Here is a 12,289-nt window from a genome sequence, read left to right as displayed (position 1 = left end):
TTAAATATATGAGGAGTAAAAACAAACATTTTAAAAGGTTAAAGAGTCCACAATACCGATTTTTATGGAATATCTTGGAAATTAAAACAGACACACTGGTTAAAAGTAGCAGAAACTGGGAGTTTGTAGAGGTAAAGAATTGCTCCGTTTAATGGAGGATGTCAGCCTCTCTAAATAAAAATGTGATGTGCTAAGAGCTCCATCTTGAATATGGTAGAGCAGCCTAGCAATACGGTCAGAGAATAGGCTTCAGCGTTAGGAGAACGCTGAACGCTCTATTTACTAACTGTGTCATCTTGCACAAATCCTTTAACTTTGAAACCTCAGCTCTCCTGTCTATAACCTCCAGAGAGTAACGTTACCTCCTCCTGATGCTGTTGTGAAAACAGAAGAAAAATTGAACACAAAGCACTTATCATGGGCTTCCCTGGTGGCGCAGTGGTTGGGAGTCTGCCTGCCAATGCAGGGAACACGGGTTCGAGCCCTGATCTGGGAAGATCCCATATGCCGCTGAGCAACTAGGCCCGTGAGCCACAACTACTGAGCCTGCGCGTCTGGAGCCTGTGCTCCGCAACGAGAGAGGCCGCGATAGTGAGAGGCCCGCACACCGCGATGAAGAGCGGCCCCCACTTGCCGCAACTAGAGAAAGCGCTCGCACAGAAATGAAGACCCAACACAGCTATAAATAATAAATAAATAAATAAACAAATAAATAAATAAATAAAAATAAAAAGACAAAACTGTAGTTCCCAGAGGCTCTCATTATTAAAAAAAAAAAAAAAAAAAAAGCACTTATGACTGCCTGGCAGAAAGTCAGCATGCTGGACACGTTAGCTATTATTACTATTTTATTGCTGTTATGATTATTACAAAAACTGGCAAAGTAAGCATGTCTTTTATACTTGAATTCTATGTTCTTGGGGAAACATGAAATACAGGACAAAATTAACTCTCTTAAAATAATCCGTCATATCTTTGTCACTTTGGCAGAGTATATTTTAGTACTTTGCCTCAACACATATGATCTCTAAAATCGTGGCAATAGAATCATATCTTAAGTATACAGAAAAGCTTTTTAGTAGAAAACATAGTCCTAAACTGTCTCCTCCCAATTAATCTTTATTGAGCATGTTTTAAAGGATATGTGAAGATATGGAAGCATCACATGCTGATTACATCAAAAGCACTGCTAATCTCTCATTGACATTCCAACAGGATTAAGTGTTGGATTGGTATGGTGCAGCCTTAAACAATAGTTTGATTTAAATTACCCTCCTCTTCAGAAGATATATATATATATATATATATATAATCTCAAAATTTGTCAAGAATGATCCACCTTATATAAGAAGCAAAAGATGTTAAGAGGTATCGCATGCAGTTTTCTACAAACAACAACAAAAAAAAGGACAAGATAATACATTTGTCTAAGGCACACTCCTCTTTGAGCTATACTGTAGGAGAAAGAATGATCCAGACTGCCATCTGTATTGACCAGTACAACTGAACTCATTTCTCCCTTACTTGGTTTGACTCGGCTGAAGTTGAACATCAGTAATTAAGAGTTGGTATAGTAGTTGGAATCAGCAGACGTGGGAATAGTCCCAGCTTGGCTACTAAAGTATGCCACTTTTCAAAACTCATTTAAGCCTCTATGGGCTTCAGCTTTCTTGTCTATATTTGTGATTGTTTGTCTCTGTTTAATTAGGAGATTGGACTGGATGTTCTTTAACTTCTACAATTCCCGAAACTGCCTAAGGAAAAAAAAAAAAAAATGGGAGCGTATGTAATAAAATCTTTTGTAAGGTTGAATGGTTGGGGCTTCCTTTAGACTCATCTGCATCCAGATTTCTTTACAATAAATAAAGATAGCTATGTTCAGAGCCCTCTGAAAAATAAAAGAGAAGGGAGAATCACTTACACCAGACTCTAGGGCTCGCTCTTCTGTTACTCTGTCACGAACAGATAATTGTACTGTTTCTTCTCCCACGGAACAATGTTCAAGAGGGCAGAGACCGTCTGCTCGGGTCTCTATTGTACCCATCCCATCACCTAGCACAGTAACCATCACAGAGGAGATGCACAATAAATATTTGATGAAGGAATGAATAAAATATTTGATTTGTATTTAAACAAACAGTTTCAAAGATGATTCACAGATAAATTAATTTAAAAGGCACATTTCCCTGACTCCATATAGCATGGATGCAGTGGCATTCCAAACAAAAAGAAATCAACAGCTCTATTGTCTCTTTTTCCCTTGCTATTGTATAATAAGACCTGAACTGAACCATGAAGTCATTCCTTCACAGATAAAAAGCAGATTAGAGAGCTTGAGTGATAGATGTGGAATTGACTTTGGGAGAAGATGCAAACAAGCTGGCTCAGGAGAAAGAAAGTGATACCAAAAAACACACACATTATTAGGGAAACATCCAAGAGTACTGGTTGATCTCTGGAAAACCTCCTCTGAATCCAGGGTTTAAAGCCAGATTAGCACGGCTCTGCTTAGTTAAGCAACAGAGATTGCCTTACTCTTTACATATCTGGACTTTGAGTGTTTTAACTAAAATATCCACCCTGGGACTATGATGAGCAAATGTTTAATCATGAAGACCATTCTCTTGGAGCAGTGCTCTACCAAAGGAACACAGAGTGGGAAAAAATGAGTCACAATACCAAGGTTAATCACCAGTGTTGAGATGGTCTATAATAAAACAACTGAACAGCTAAACTATGAGATAAAATGATTAATGGTGACAAAAATTATTTTTTAATGAGGATAATTTAGTGTTTTCAAGAGTCAAATTATTCATCTTACCTTCCAACCTAGATGAATAAATATATATTGTTTCCATCTTATGTTTGAAAACTAGTAATTATTTCCCCAAAATCACACTTAGCATATATATATATATATATATATATATATAATACCTCATATATCCCTCCATTAAGATTTTTAAAAAAGTCTATTCCAAATAAAACTCTCATATAAGAGGTCTATAGAGATCAAGAAACCAGAGTTAATTTTTTTTTTTTTTAAACAAATGCCCTCGGTATTGGGTTTTTTTTTTTCTTAAAGGTGTAGGCTTATTTATTCATTTATTTTTGGTTGTGTTGGGTCTTCGTTTCTGTGCGAGGGCTTTCTCTAGTTGCGGCAAGTGGGGGCCACTCTTCATCGCGGTGCGCGGGCCTCTCACTATCGCAGCCTCTCTTGTTGCGGAGCACAGGTTCCAGACGCTCAGGCTCAGTAGTTGTGGCTCACGGGCCCAGTTGCTCCGTGGCATGTGGGATCTTCCCAGACCAGGGCTTGAACCCGTGTCCCCTGCATTGGCAGGCAGATTCTCAACCACTGCGCCACCAGGGAAGCCCCAGAGTTAATTTTAAAGTCTGAGAAAATTTTAATAACTTAGTAAAAGGATTTCTGTCATTTGCTATATGCTGCAAAGACCAACTAGGAACATATGCATTACACTATTAAACTTAACTTTTTTTTTAATTGTTAGTAATTTGCTTACTCTACTCACTTTCTGAAACTACACTGTAGTCAGTTGCCTAAAATGATAAGCAAGGCTGGCAAAACAAAATCAGAAAAAAATTCATTTAAAAAGCAAAACACTTGGCTGTTCACACATTTACTGTCTATCTCACTAGGATACAAACTCCTTTAAGGCAGGATTGATCTCATTCTCTTGTATACCCAGTGCCTAGGACAGTGCCCGGATCAATAAATGTTACTAACATAAAGTAAGAAAGAGACCTCACCTGTAGAAACACTCCCCCACAAACTTCAGTTTGTAAGGATGCTACTGAAGTGACCTGGGCATCGCTAAAGAGTATAGTCTTAGGACCTGTGAATCTAATAAAAGTCAGGGACTGATCACTGTATGGTAAACAGTTCTCTGAAGTAAAACTAAATGAACATCACATCTATGTTTTGCTTGGAATCTAGGAAAAGAAGAAACAAAGAGCACAAATCTGCCAGGATTATAGTGAGAGAGAGAGAGAAAGAGAGAACGAAGATAGGAATGGTCCTAGCTACTGGGGCTTGAATTCTTTTCAGAGCCAGGACAGTCTTCATTAGTCTGGCTTCTGGCTTCCTTTGCTCTGAGCATATGCACATCAAGTTACTCTCTGATCACTCATTCATTCAACAATTGTTAAGAGCTTATAATGGGCCAGCAACTGTGTTCAATGTTAAGTACACAATGAGCAAGTCCATCCCTATCCTCAAGAAACTTACAGAAGGAAACATAATTATAATCAAGTTTTATAATACATCATTGTCAGATTACCAATTTAGTTTCCTGTATATCTTGGCTTGGTGCGGGGTGGGGGGGTGGATCACAGAACTAAGGTATGCTTACCCCCCATCTTTTTCTGTTTTTTTTCTTTTTTAATATATAATTTAAGATCTTGTACATTTGGTTAACTTCAGGCAGTTACCTAGAACTAGATAACAGGATTATAACTAAGAAATTGACAATTTTTAGAGATGAAAATTAAAGAACAGTCACTGAATCCATCAAGTTACTAGCATTCCTAGTAGGCCTTTCTTAGCAAGAAAGCAACTTCTTTCCTTTGGACATCTTTTTAAAATTTCAGCACAACATATTTTATCCACAGAAAGGACATAGACCATTATTATTTATTATTATTTTTATTACTAGTTATTAGTAGTTATTGAGTATTTACTATATGCCAGGAACTATTTCATTTATTAAAACTTAAAAATTAGTACCACAGCCTTTAAAATTTAAATGTTCAAACAATGAATAATCCAGCAATGTTTAAACTATTTAGGTGTCAAATGGTAAACATTAATTGATTTCTGGTGGTTTGTAATTTTATCGGGACTTCACCTACATATACTAATGCATTCTGTACCCTAATGCCATACCATGGTGTTTTCCATATCCTCCAAGAAACATCATACCAAAAAAATGCTTTTAACTGAAACATACGTTTATTGAGTACCCTCTGTGTGCCAGGCACCATGCTCGGTAAAGGAGTAAGACACAGCTGTTGCTTACAGGGAGCCTTTAGCTGAGTGGAAAGAACCAACTGGCAGTCACAATGCAGTGTGGGAAGTTCTGTAAGAGGACAGGCCTGGGATGCCACAGGAGGGGTGATGGGGCCAGTCAGGTGTGATTCCCAGAGAGGTGGGACCTTGTCTGGGTTCCGAAAAACCAGAAGCTAGGGGGAGAACACTCTTGTCTGCTACAGCCAATAGGAGTTGTCTCTAATGAATTTCTTCTTGTGTGAATTTCACATCTACCTGTCACTTTTTAAAGGACTATTAAAATTCTGAAGAGTGGCTCCCCACAGGTTAACCACTGGTTGTGCAGCTGCCCAGCCAAAGAAGCCCTGCCAGGACCATGAGGAAAGTTTCACGCCTGTGGTCTCTTGACTGGTGGGATTGAGAGTTAACCTTGGTAAGAATGGCTTCTTTATAAAATGGAGAATGTTTTACTCAAGTTAAAATGGCTTGTTACAGAAGTATCTTTGTGTTTTTTATAGTTTGTACCAAAGAAAAAGGAAAACCAGCAACAATTTATTTTAGCCATAGCAGTTTCTACGTTTTAATTAATTTAATCCCCCAAATCACCGTGAAACATTCTCTTCATTTATCTTGAGACAAAAGAACGAGAATCATGACCTATATTTATGTAGCTTCTGTCTCAGAGGAATACTAAGTACTTTATGGATATTTTCAATTAACTCTGGTAATTTCATTGTGATCTAGATAGAAATGAGACCTTTGCTTATGGGAGAGGGCACACACTACCCATCACAGACGCAGCGTCAAATCTGGAAACACAGACAAACTAATTCCACTGATTAACCCAAAGTAGAGGGAAAATGAGAGCAAGAGAGAGGGAAAGAGAGAGAGAGGGAGAGAGAGAAGACCAGGATCATCACTGAGCAAATTAAAGTAAGGTTTTTTATGAGAAAGTTTTAGATGAAGTACAATCTAATCATTTCTTATTCTAAAAGTAGGAATGGATAGCCTCAGTTTTTTGTTTGAGAGATCATAAACAGTATCAAACTACCATTATGGGTGGTATAAACTTTGTACTTAGAAACCTCGGACTACTTTTATAATGTACCCATCACATCAACCATATCTATTAATACAGATTCATAAAACTGAGGGACTGAAGGAAAGACAATTTAATATATGTAAAAAGTGAGGTTACTTCTCCACCCACCCAAAAGTTGAAAAGTATCAAGTGTTAATCTTTCCTTATGCATTTTTTAAATTGCTCTGATGAAAGCGAATCACTTTTATGAATTTAACAAATATGAGGAAGAAATGTAATGGGCTTATAATTTTTGCTAACAATATAGCACTACATAAACACAAGATATTATTACTAAACTAAATCTGAACTTAATGAATAAGTGAAGACTTTCTTCCAATTAAGGATTTTTTAAATTTATTTTTCATTAATAGAGTAAATACAGCATTATCCTAATATTAGACTTAAAATAAAAATAATTTGTCTGAAGCCTTAAAAAGTGTTCCAAAATATGATTCTCTCTGATCTTCTCTTTAATCTTACTTTTAAACTTGATATGATCTATTCTTTGGGCAGGAGGTATACTTGAATAAGGATTAAATGTTCATTTTAAAAGGAAATGTTCTTTTCTACTTCATTCAGTTTTTAAATTAACAAATAAACTAGTTTTTTTTTTTTTTTTTGGTTGGTCTATTATTTATTCACTGTGTGAAAGACATTATTCCATGAACTAATCAAACAAAACTTTTATTACAAGTTCTAGCAAAGTACTAATAAGGAACACACAGTGCATAGGTAGTTCAGATATGAAAGATAAGAGTGTGCCATCCAATCAACCAAGCTCCTCACCCCAACCGAGAAAAAAAAAGAAAAGCCAACCTGATTTGTCCTCTGTGTCATCAAAGTCAACATTGAAGGAATGGCCACTATTACTGATGATTTTAGCTGAGCTTGTGTCATACTTGATACTAAGAGGTCGTAGGGAAGAATCATATTTCACTTCTTTGGTTTTAATCTCAATTGGAGATTGTTGATCTCCATCAGCAATAGGGAAAAATTCATTCCAATGAATAGGACCTTTAACATATAGGATCAAAAGAAAAGGACTGAATAAGTTATATCATTCAACAAATACTTGTTGAGCGCAATGCACTGTACTTGACATTGAAGAAAATACAAAGATTAATAAAATACGATCTTTACCCTCAGCACTTTAACATCTAATTGTTTTGTTTTGTTTAACAAGACCAGCTGCTTTTATTATAGGTATGGAAACTTCCCAGTTTGCCTTAATTCATCTTCAGAATTAAACTCACCCTTGTAGACAAAAGAGCATGCAAGTTTTATAAAGTACTTCACAAATGCCTTCTACTGAACTAAAAACAACAGTATAATTCATCATTGAAAACAATGAAATTCAGTCTCAGCTCCAAGAATGAGCTGTGATAGCTCCACAGGTCAGGTTTATGGGCTGAAAGAACTAACGGAGCTGAGAAAGCTGTGTAGCGAAAAAGGGTGTAGTTCTTTAAAATGCTCTCCCTACTTCTATCACTCACTGTATCTTCACATGTCACCCAGCCCTCAGCTCAATTTCCTGTGAATGTGCAACAGGCAAACTAAGGAAATATGTAAAATTTTCACATATAAAATGACTGCACCATGTCAGGAAATGTAATATTGTTGGTTTTCTGCAGCAGAGTCAGGCAACAATTTATTTCTCTCTTTCTATATTTCGGAAGGTCCTTCCAGGGTTGTTTTGCCAATATTACATTTGAATTCCAATACAAGGTACAATTGTCATCCCGGTCCTCATTCACAAAGTCAAAATCGCATTAAGTTCCCGAATCAAACACATGTTTGATAAACTGAGGTGAAGCGATAAACTGACAATTCCCTTGTCTACTCTCATTTCTCTGGGAGACTCATTCAAGTTCTGCCTCTCAAAATCAACAGCAAGGTTGCAGCTTCAAGTAAGCTCCAAGCCAGTCTACAGACTTTACAGGTTAGAGGTTCTTATTTCCTCCTCTACTCTGCCTGCAATTTACACCACCTCCACCAGGTCTGTAGAGCATGGCTGCTGACCAAGCTTTTCCCTACTCCACTAACCAACTAACTTGATTTCTCGAAAAGTCAAGTACTAACTAAAATGACACAGCATGACAATGAATTAAGCATTTGTTACTAACAACAACAAATATGTTTTAAAGATAACATTTAGAATGAAATTTCAAGAAATGCAAATATATCACAATTATCAACAGCTTCAATCACTAAATCTAACGCTCGTTATTACTCTTCTTTGCAAAAGAGAAAGCATAAATTCTTTCCTTTACATATGCTTCAGGTATAAAAAAGTCATAGCATGAATACATAACCACACACATAACTTAGAAATTGCTCTCTTATGAATCATACACTTTGGACTTGAAAGCAACTTGAACATCAAAAGTCCTTCGTTACATCTTATTACAGAAAAGGCATTGCATTTCCTTATTTACTAAGTACTTTCATTTACCTTTCTAACACTCTTTTTGTATACAATCTCGTCCTTTTTTCATGTGAAAAAAATGTTCTATTTCACTGCCCACAAGTATAAGTTAACCTAATGAGAATCGGATTTCAAGTATGCAACACATACGTCATAATATATTAACTTTTTTCCAATCAGGAAAGAGCATCTTTCTCCTCTTAATTCCTTTATGCTCCTATTTCCAGTCCTTTATAACCAGAACTAATTTTAAAAGCAGAGGCAAGCCAAAATAAGATAAAAATAATAGCACTTTGCGTTAGTCAATATTATCTATTAACCATGACGGTAGGTTCATTTCCCTTGCCTTTTACGTGCAACGTTAAACCCATTTAAACATAGTTATAGAGATATACAGAAGTTCTTCCATTGATTCAGGAACTTTCTGAATATCCATAGAGATAGGTAGTTTTCAGTGATTGTCACATTTCCTGAACTAAACTAATAAAACTGTCAAAGGTTTGTGGAAGAAGTTGTAAGCTGTTTGTGAAGGTGGTAACCACTTCCAATGCCTCACTTCTTGATGTTCCATTTTATCATTGCTACTGTTCCCAGCTAAAGTTTCCTTTTATCTGCTCATTCACTGCTCTTGCCAGTCTAAACTGAAAACAAGCAACAAAACTTGCCCAGTCAGGATACAACACATTTCCAATAGGATTTTGCCAAGGTTGATTTACTTAAAGGTGTGGTCCTCAGAAAGCTATTGAATCTAAAAGCAGGGAATGGTCCTACAATTCTTAGTCGAAATAAAAAATCACTCCTTGTTATGGCTTTTCTAAGATGAATTTTTTTTTTTTTACGTTTTCAAATTTTCATTTTTTTCTTCGGTTTTCTCCAATTTTATTGAGATATAATTGGCATACAGCACTATGTAAGTTTAAGGTGTACAGCATAATGATGTGACTTACATACCCCATGATATGATTACCACAATAAGTTTAGTGAACATCAATCATCTCATATAGATACAAAATTAAAGAAATAGAAAAAATATTTTTCCTTGTGATGAGAACTCTTAGGATTTACTCTCTTGACAACTTTTATATATAACATACAGCCGTGTTTATTATATGTAGCATGTTGTGCATTAAATCACTAGTACTTATTTATTTTATAACTGGAAGCGTGTACCTTTGGACCACTTTCATCCAATTCCCCCTTCCCACCCAGAGTGATCCCACTCTGGTAATCATAAACCTGGTCTCTTCTTCTCTAGGTTTGTTTGTTTGTTTTTGAAGCATAATTTACCTACGTTAGTACCTAGTGCACAACACAGTGATTCAATATTTTTATACACTTCAAAATGATCATCATGATAAGTCTACTTACCATCTGTCACCATACAAAGACATTACATAACTTTTTACTTTAGGTAAAAAGTTTACATAACTTTATTCCCCACACTGTACATTTCATCCTCATGATTCATTTATTTTGTAACTGGAAGTTTGTACCTCTTAATCTCCCTCACATATTTCTAAGATGGATTTTTAAAATTTCAGATACACTTCATTGGAGCCAATATTTTCTAACATATTAAAGAGTAATCAATACTCATTGATTGAAAATACGCTTCTCCTTCCTAATCATAGTGAGGGCACTGTTAACACCCAGTGACTATTAAATAACAATAACAGAAATTATTCCAGCAGAGAGGGAAATTAAAAGAAATTTGTTTTGTAGGTTTTTTTCCCCAAACATAAATTGAAAATTAGCAAAATGTAAGATTATAATTGTAGTCTCAAAGAGAAATCCACCTAAATTATACCTTTTATTATTAAAACTCTAACTTTCACTTGCTGCCATTTTTTAACTGGCAAGTTAGTCATAGCCTCAAAAAGGCTACAATTAGAAATGAAACTTTTGTTTCTTTGTGAAAGTAAGCTTTCTATAAAATTAACTATACAGTACTGCTGAATAATATGCATGTTAATCCAAGAAAGTATTATTATTATTACTATCATTATTCTCAGACCTAATTTTGACAGTGATTCACTGTAAGGCTTTTGTGGTGTCACTTTGCAAACATTTCAAATAATGGTTATTTGAAAATAATCAGTTCAGTTTAATACAAAGACAAGAAAAATGGTTTACTTTTGATAATTTAGGATATACAAGAAGAAAAGTATACATCTTATTATTACTGTTAGTTGTATCAATAAACACATTTTTACCAACGTGTTACAATGTCAATGATCCTTTGCTAATTCCTCAGTCTCTGAAAGGATGTGTAGAAGGAGAAGGAGAAAGCATGCAGACGTAGCTTAAAATATAACTTCATTTCTAAGAAAGAACCTAAAATCTTGCTAAAACCAGCAGTACCAGTCAACCAACTGCAAGTTGCTGTGGGAATATTTTATAGTTAACAGCTATTAAGAAAGTTGCGGTACATTGGTTGACAAGAAGGCAACGTAAATCTTCAATGTTGAAATTCAAGTCATTAAAATTTCTTAAGTATCTTTTCAAATATTTTCCATGATTTGTTTCCCCGTAGAGATAATGAGCTTAGAAGACTGAAAGCAAATTTGTCCTCAATTCATTGAAGTATGTCCTCAGATTTCTAAACTCGGTGCCTTTGATTGATAAATAGTTACTACTAGAGAAAGTTTTCGGCTTTTCAAATGAAAGCGAGGGGACATATCTGAAGATTTCGGGGTCTGGGGTATCGTGACAGGGCTAACGCACGCCAACTCACCCCCACTATCAACAGCCTCCGAGACGCTTTCCCTGTCCACGCAGGACTAAGCCTTCCCTCCGCTTCCTGCGTTTGGCTCCGGGGAGCGCTGCTCATTCGAAAGACAAACCGAAAAGTTTCTCGCCAAGTGTGGATTGGCAGAGTGCGGTCGGCGGACTCCGGGAACCGGGCGGTCCCCCTCGGCGCAGAGCCCCCTCCCTCACCCCTCCCATTCGCGGAAGGCGCTCACCATTGTGCTCGCCGTATCCCCAGCTGAACCTCGCCATGGTCCCTCGGGGTGGCAGGCAGAAGAAGAAGTGGCGGGGCAGCGAGCAGAAGGAGGGAGCGGGTCGGGCGAGCGAGCTTGCGTGGGGAAGGCGGGGGCCCAGCTTAGGGCGGGGGCCGCGGGGGACCCGGAGAGCCCTTGAACCCCGGGGCCAGGGCGCTCTCGGCCTCGTCCGCCAGGGGGCAGTGGCGGGCAGGGAAGGCGCCCGCGAGGGAGGGCGAAGGGGCTGGGGGTGGGGGCGCACGGAGCCGGGCTGAGTCCTGCGGTGCGAGTCCTCTCACTGTTTGAACTCGGGAAAGAGATAGTGCTTGATAGGTAGGCGGGGAGATGGAGAGGGAGGGAGAGAGGGAGGAGGGAAAGAAAGCGAGAAGGGCTTCCAGAGGGGCTTTCCTGCCTTCTGAGAAGCGGTCATCCTAGAGAGGCAAGTGTTGCCTAGCGGGCCCTCCGGGGAATGAATGAGCCACCCAGGCCGGGAGCCGCCAGGCTGGGAGGTGAGGATCCGGCTGGAGAAGTGAGGAGGGCGGGGATGGTCGTGGTGGCGGTGACTGCAAAGACAATACAGCGCAATAATGACAATGATAAGAGCCACAAAAAGAATTCTGCTGCTATTTATTAAGGACTTACCACAGTCCAGGGTCTTAGCCAAGACGTTTACCCGCATTTTCCCATTAGATCCTCACAACAGTCTTTTGTGGAAGACACTATAAGTTCCGGATAGTTAGGAAACAAGGGAATGAGGCTTAAAAACTAAGTAACCGGCCCCAGATCAACGCAGC

At 37.8% G+C, this 12,289-nt stretch overlaps 1 protein-coding gene across 2 annotated transcripts in view; it reads right to left on the bottom strand.

Annotated features, from left to right (window-relative positions):
• Window positions 1–11,655, bottom strand: part of CA13 (carbonic anhydrase 13) — a 31,080-nt gene extending 19,425 nt beyond the window's left edge. Inside the window, exons 1-2 of one of the 2 annotated variants that reach the window (XM_068525994.1) lie at window positions 11,478–11,655; window positions 6,906–7,103 (exon numbers count right to left, since the gene is read on the bottom strand). In XM_068525994.1, coding sequence (XP_068382095.1) covers window positions 6,906–7,103; window positions 11,478–11,514 — 235 coding nt within the window. In that variant the 5' untranslated portion in view covers window positions 11,515–11,655. The remainder of the gene's footprint in view (window positions 1–6,905; window positions 7,104–11,477) is intronic. The other variant, XM_068525995.1, reaches the window with a different exon arrangement.
• Window positions 11,656–12,289: the final 634 nt, after the last annotated feature.

The sequence above is a fragment of the Eschrichtius robustus genome, chromosome 17, assembly GCF_028021215.1.
Source record: "Eschrichtius robustus isolate mEscRob2 chromosome 17, mEscRob2.pri, whole genome shotgun sequence".
Classification (NCBI taxonomy): domain Eukaryota; kingdom Metazoa; phylum Chordata; class Mammalia; order Artiodactyla; family Eschrichtiidae; genus Eschrichtius; species Eschrichtius robustus.
This window is presented reverse-complemented; position numbering and strand designations above follow the sequence as displayed.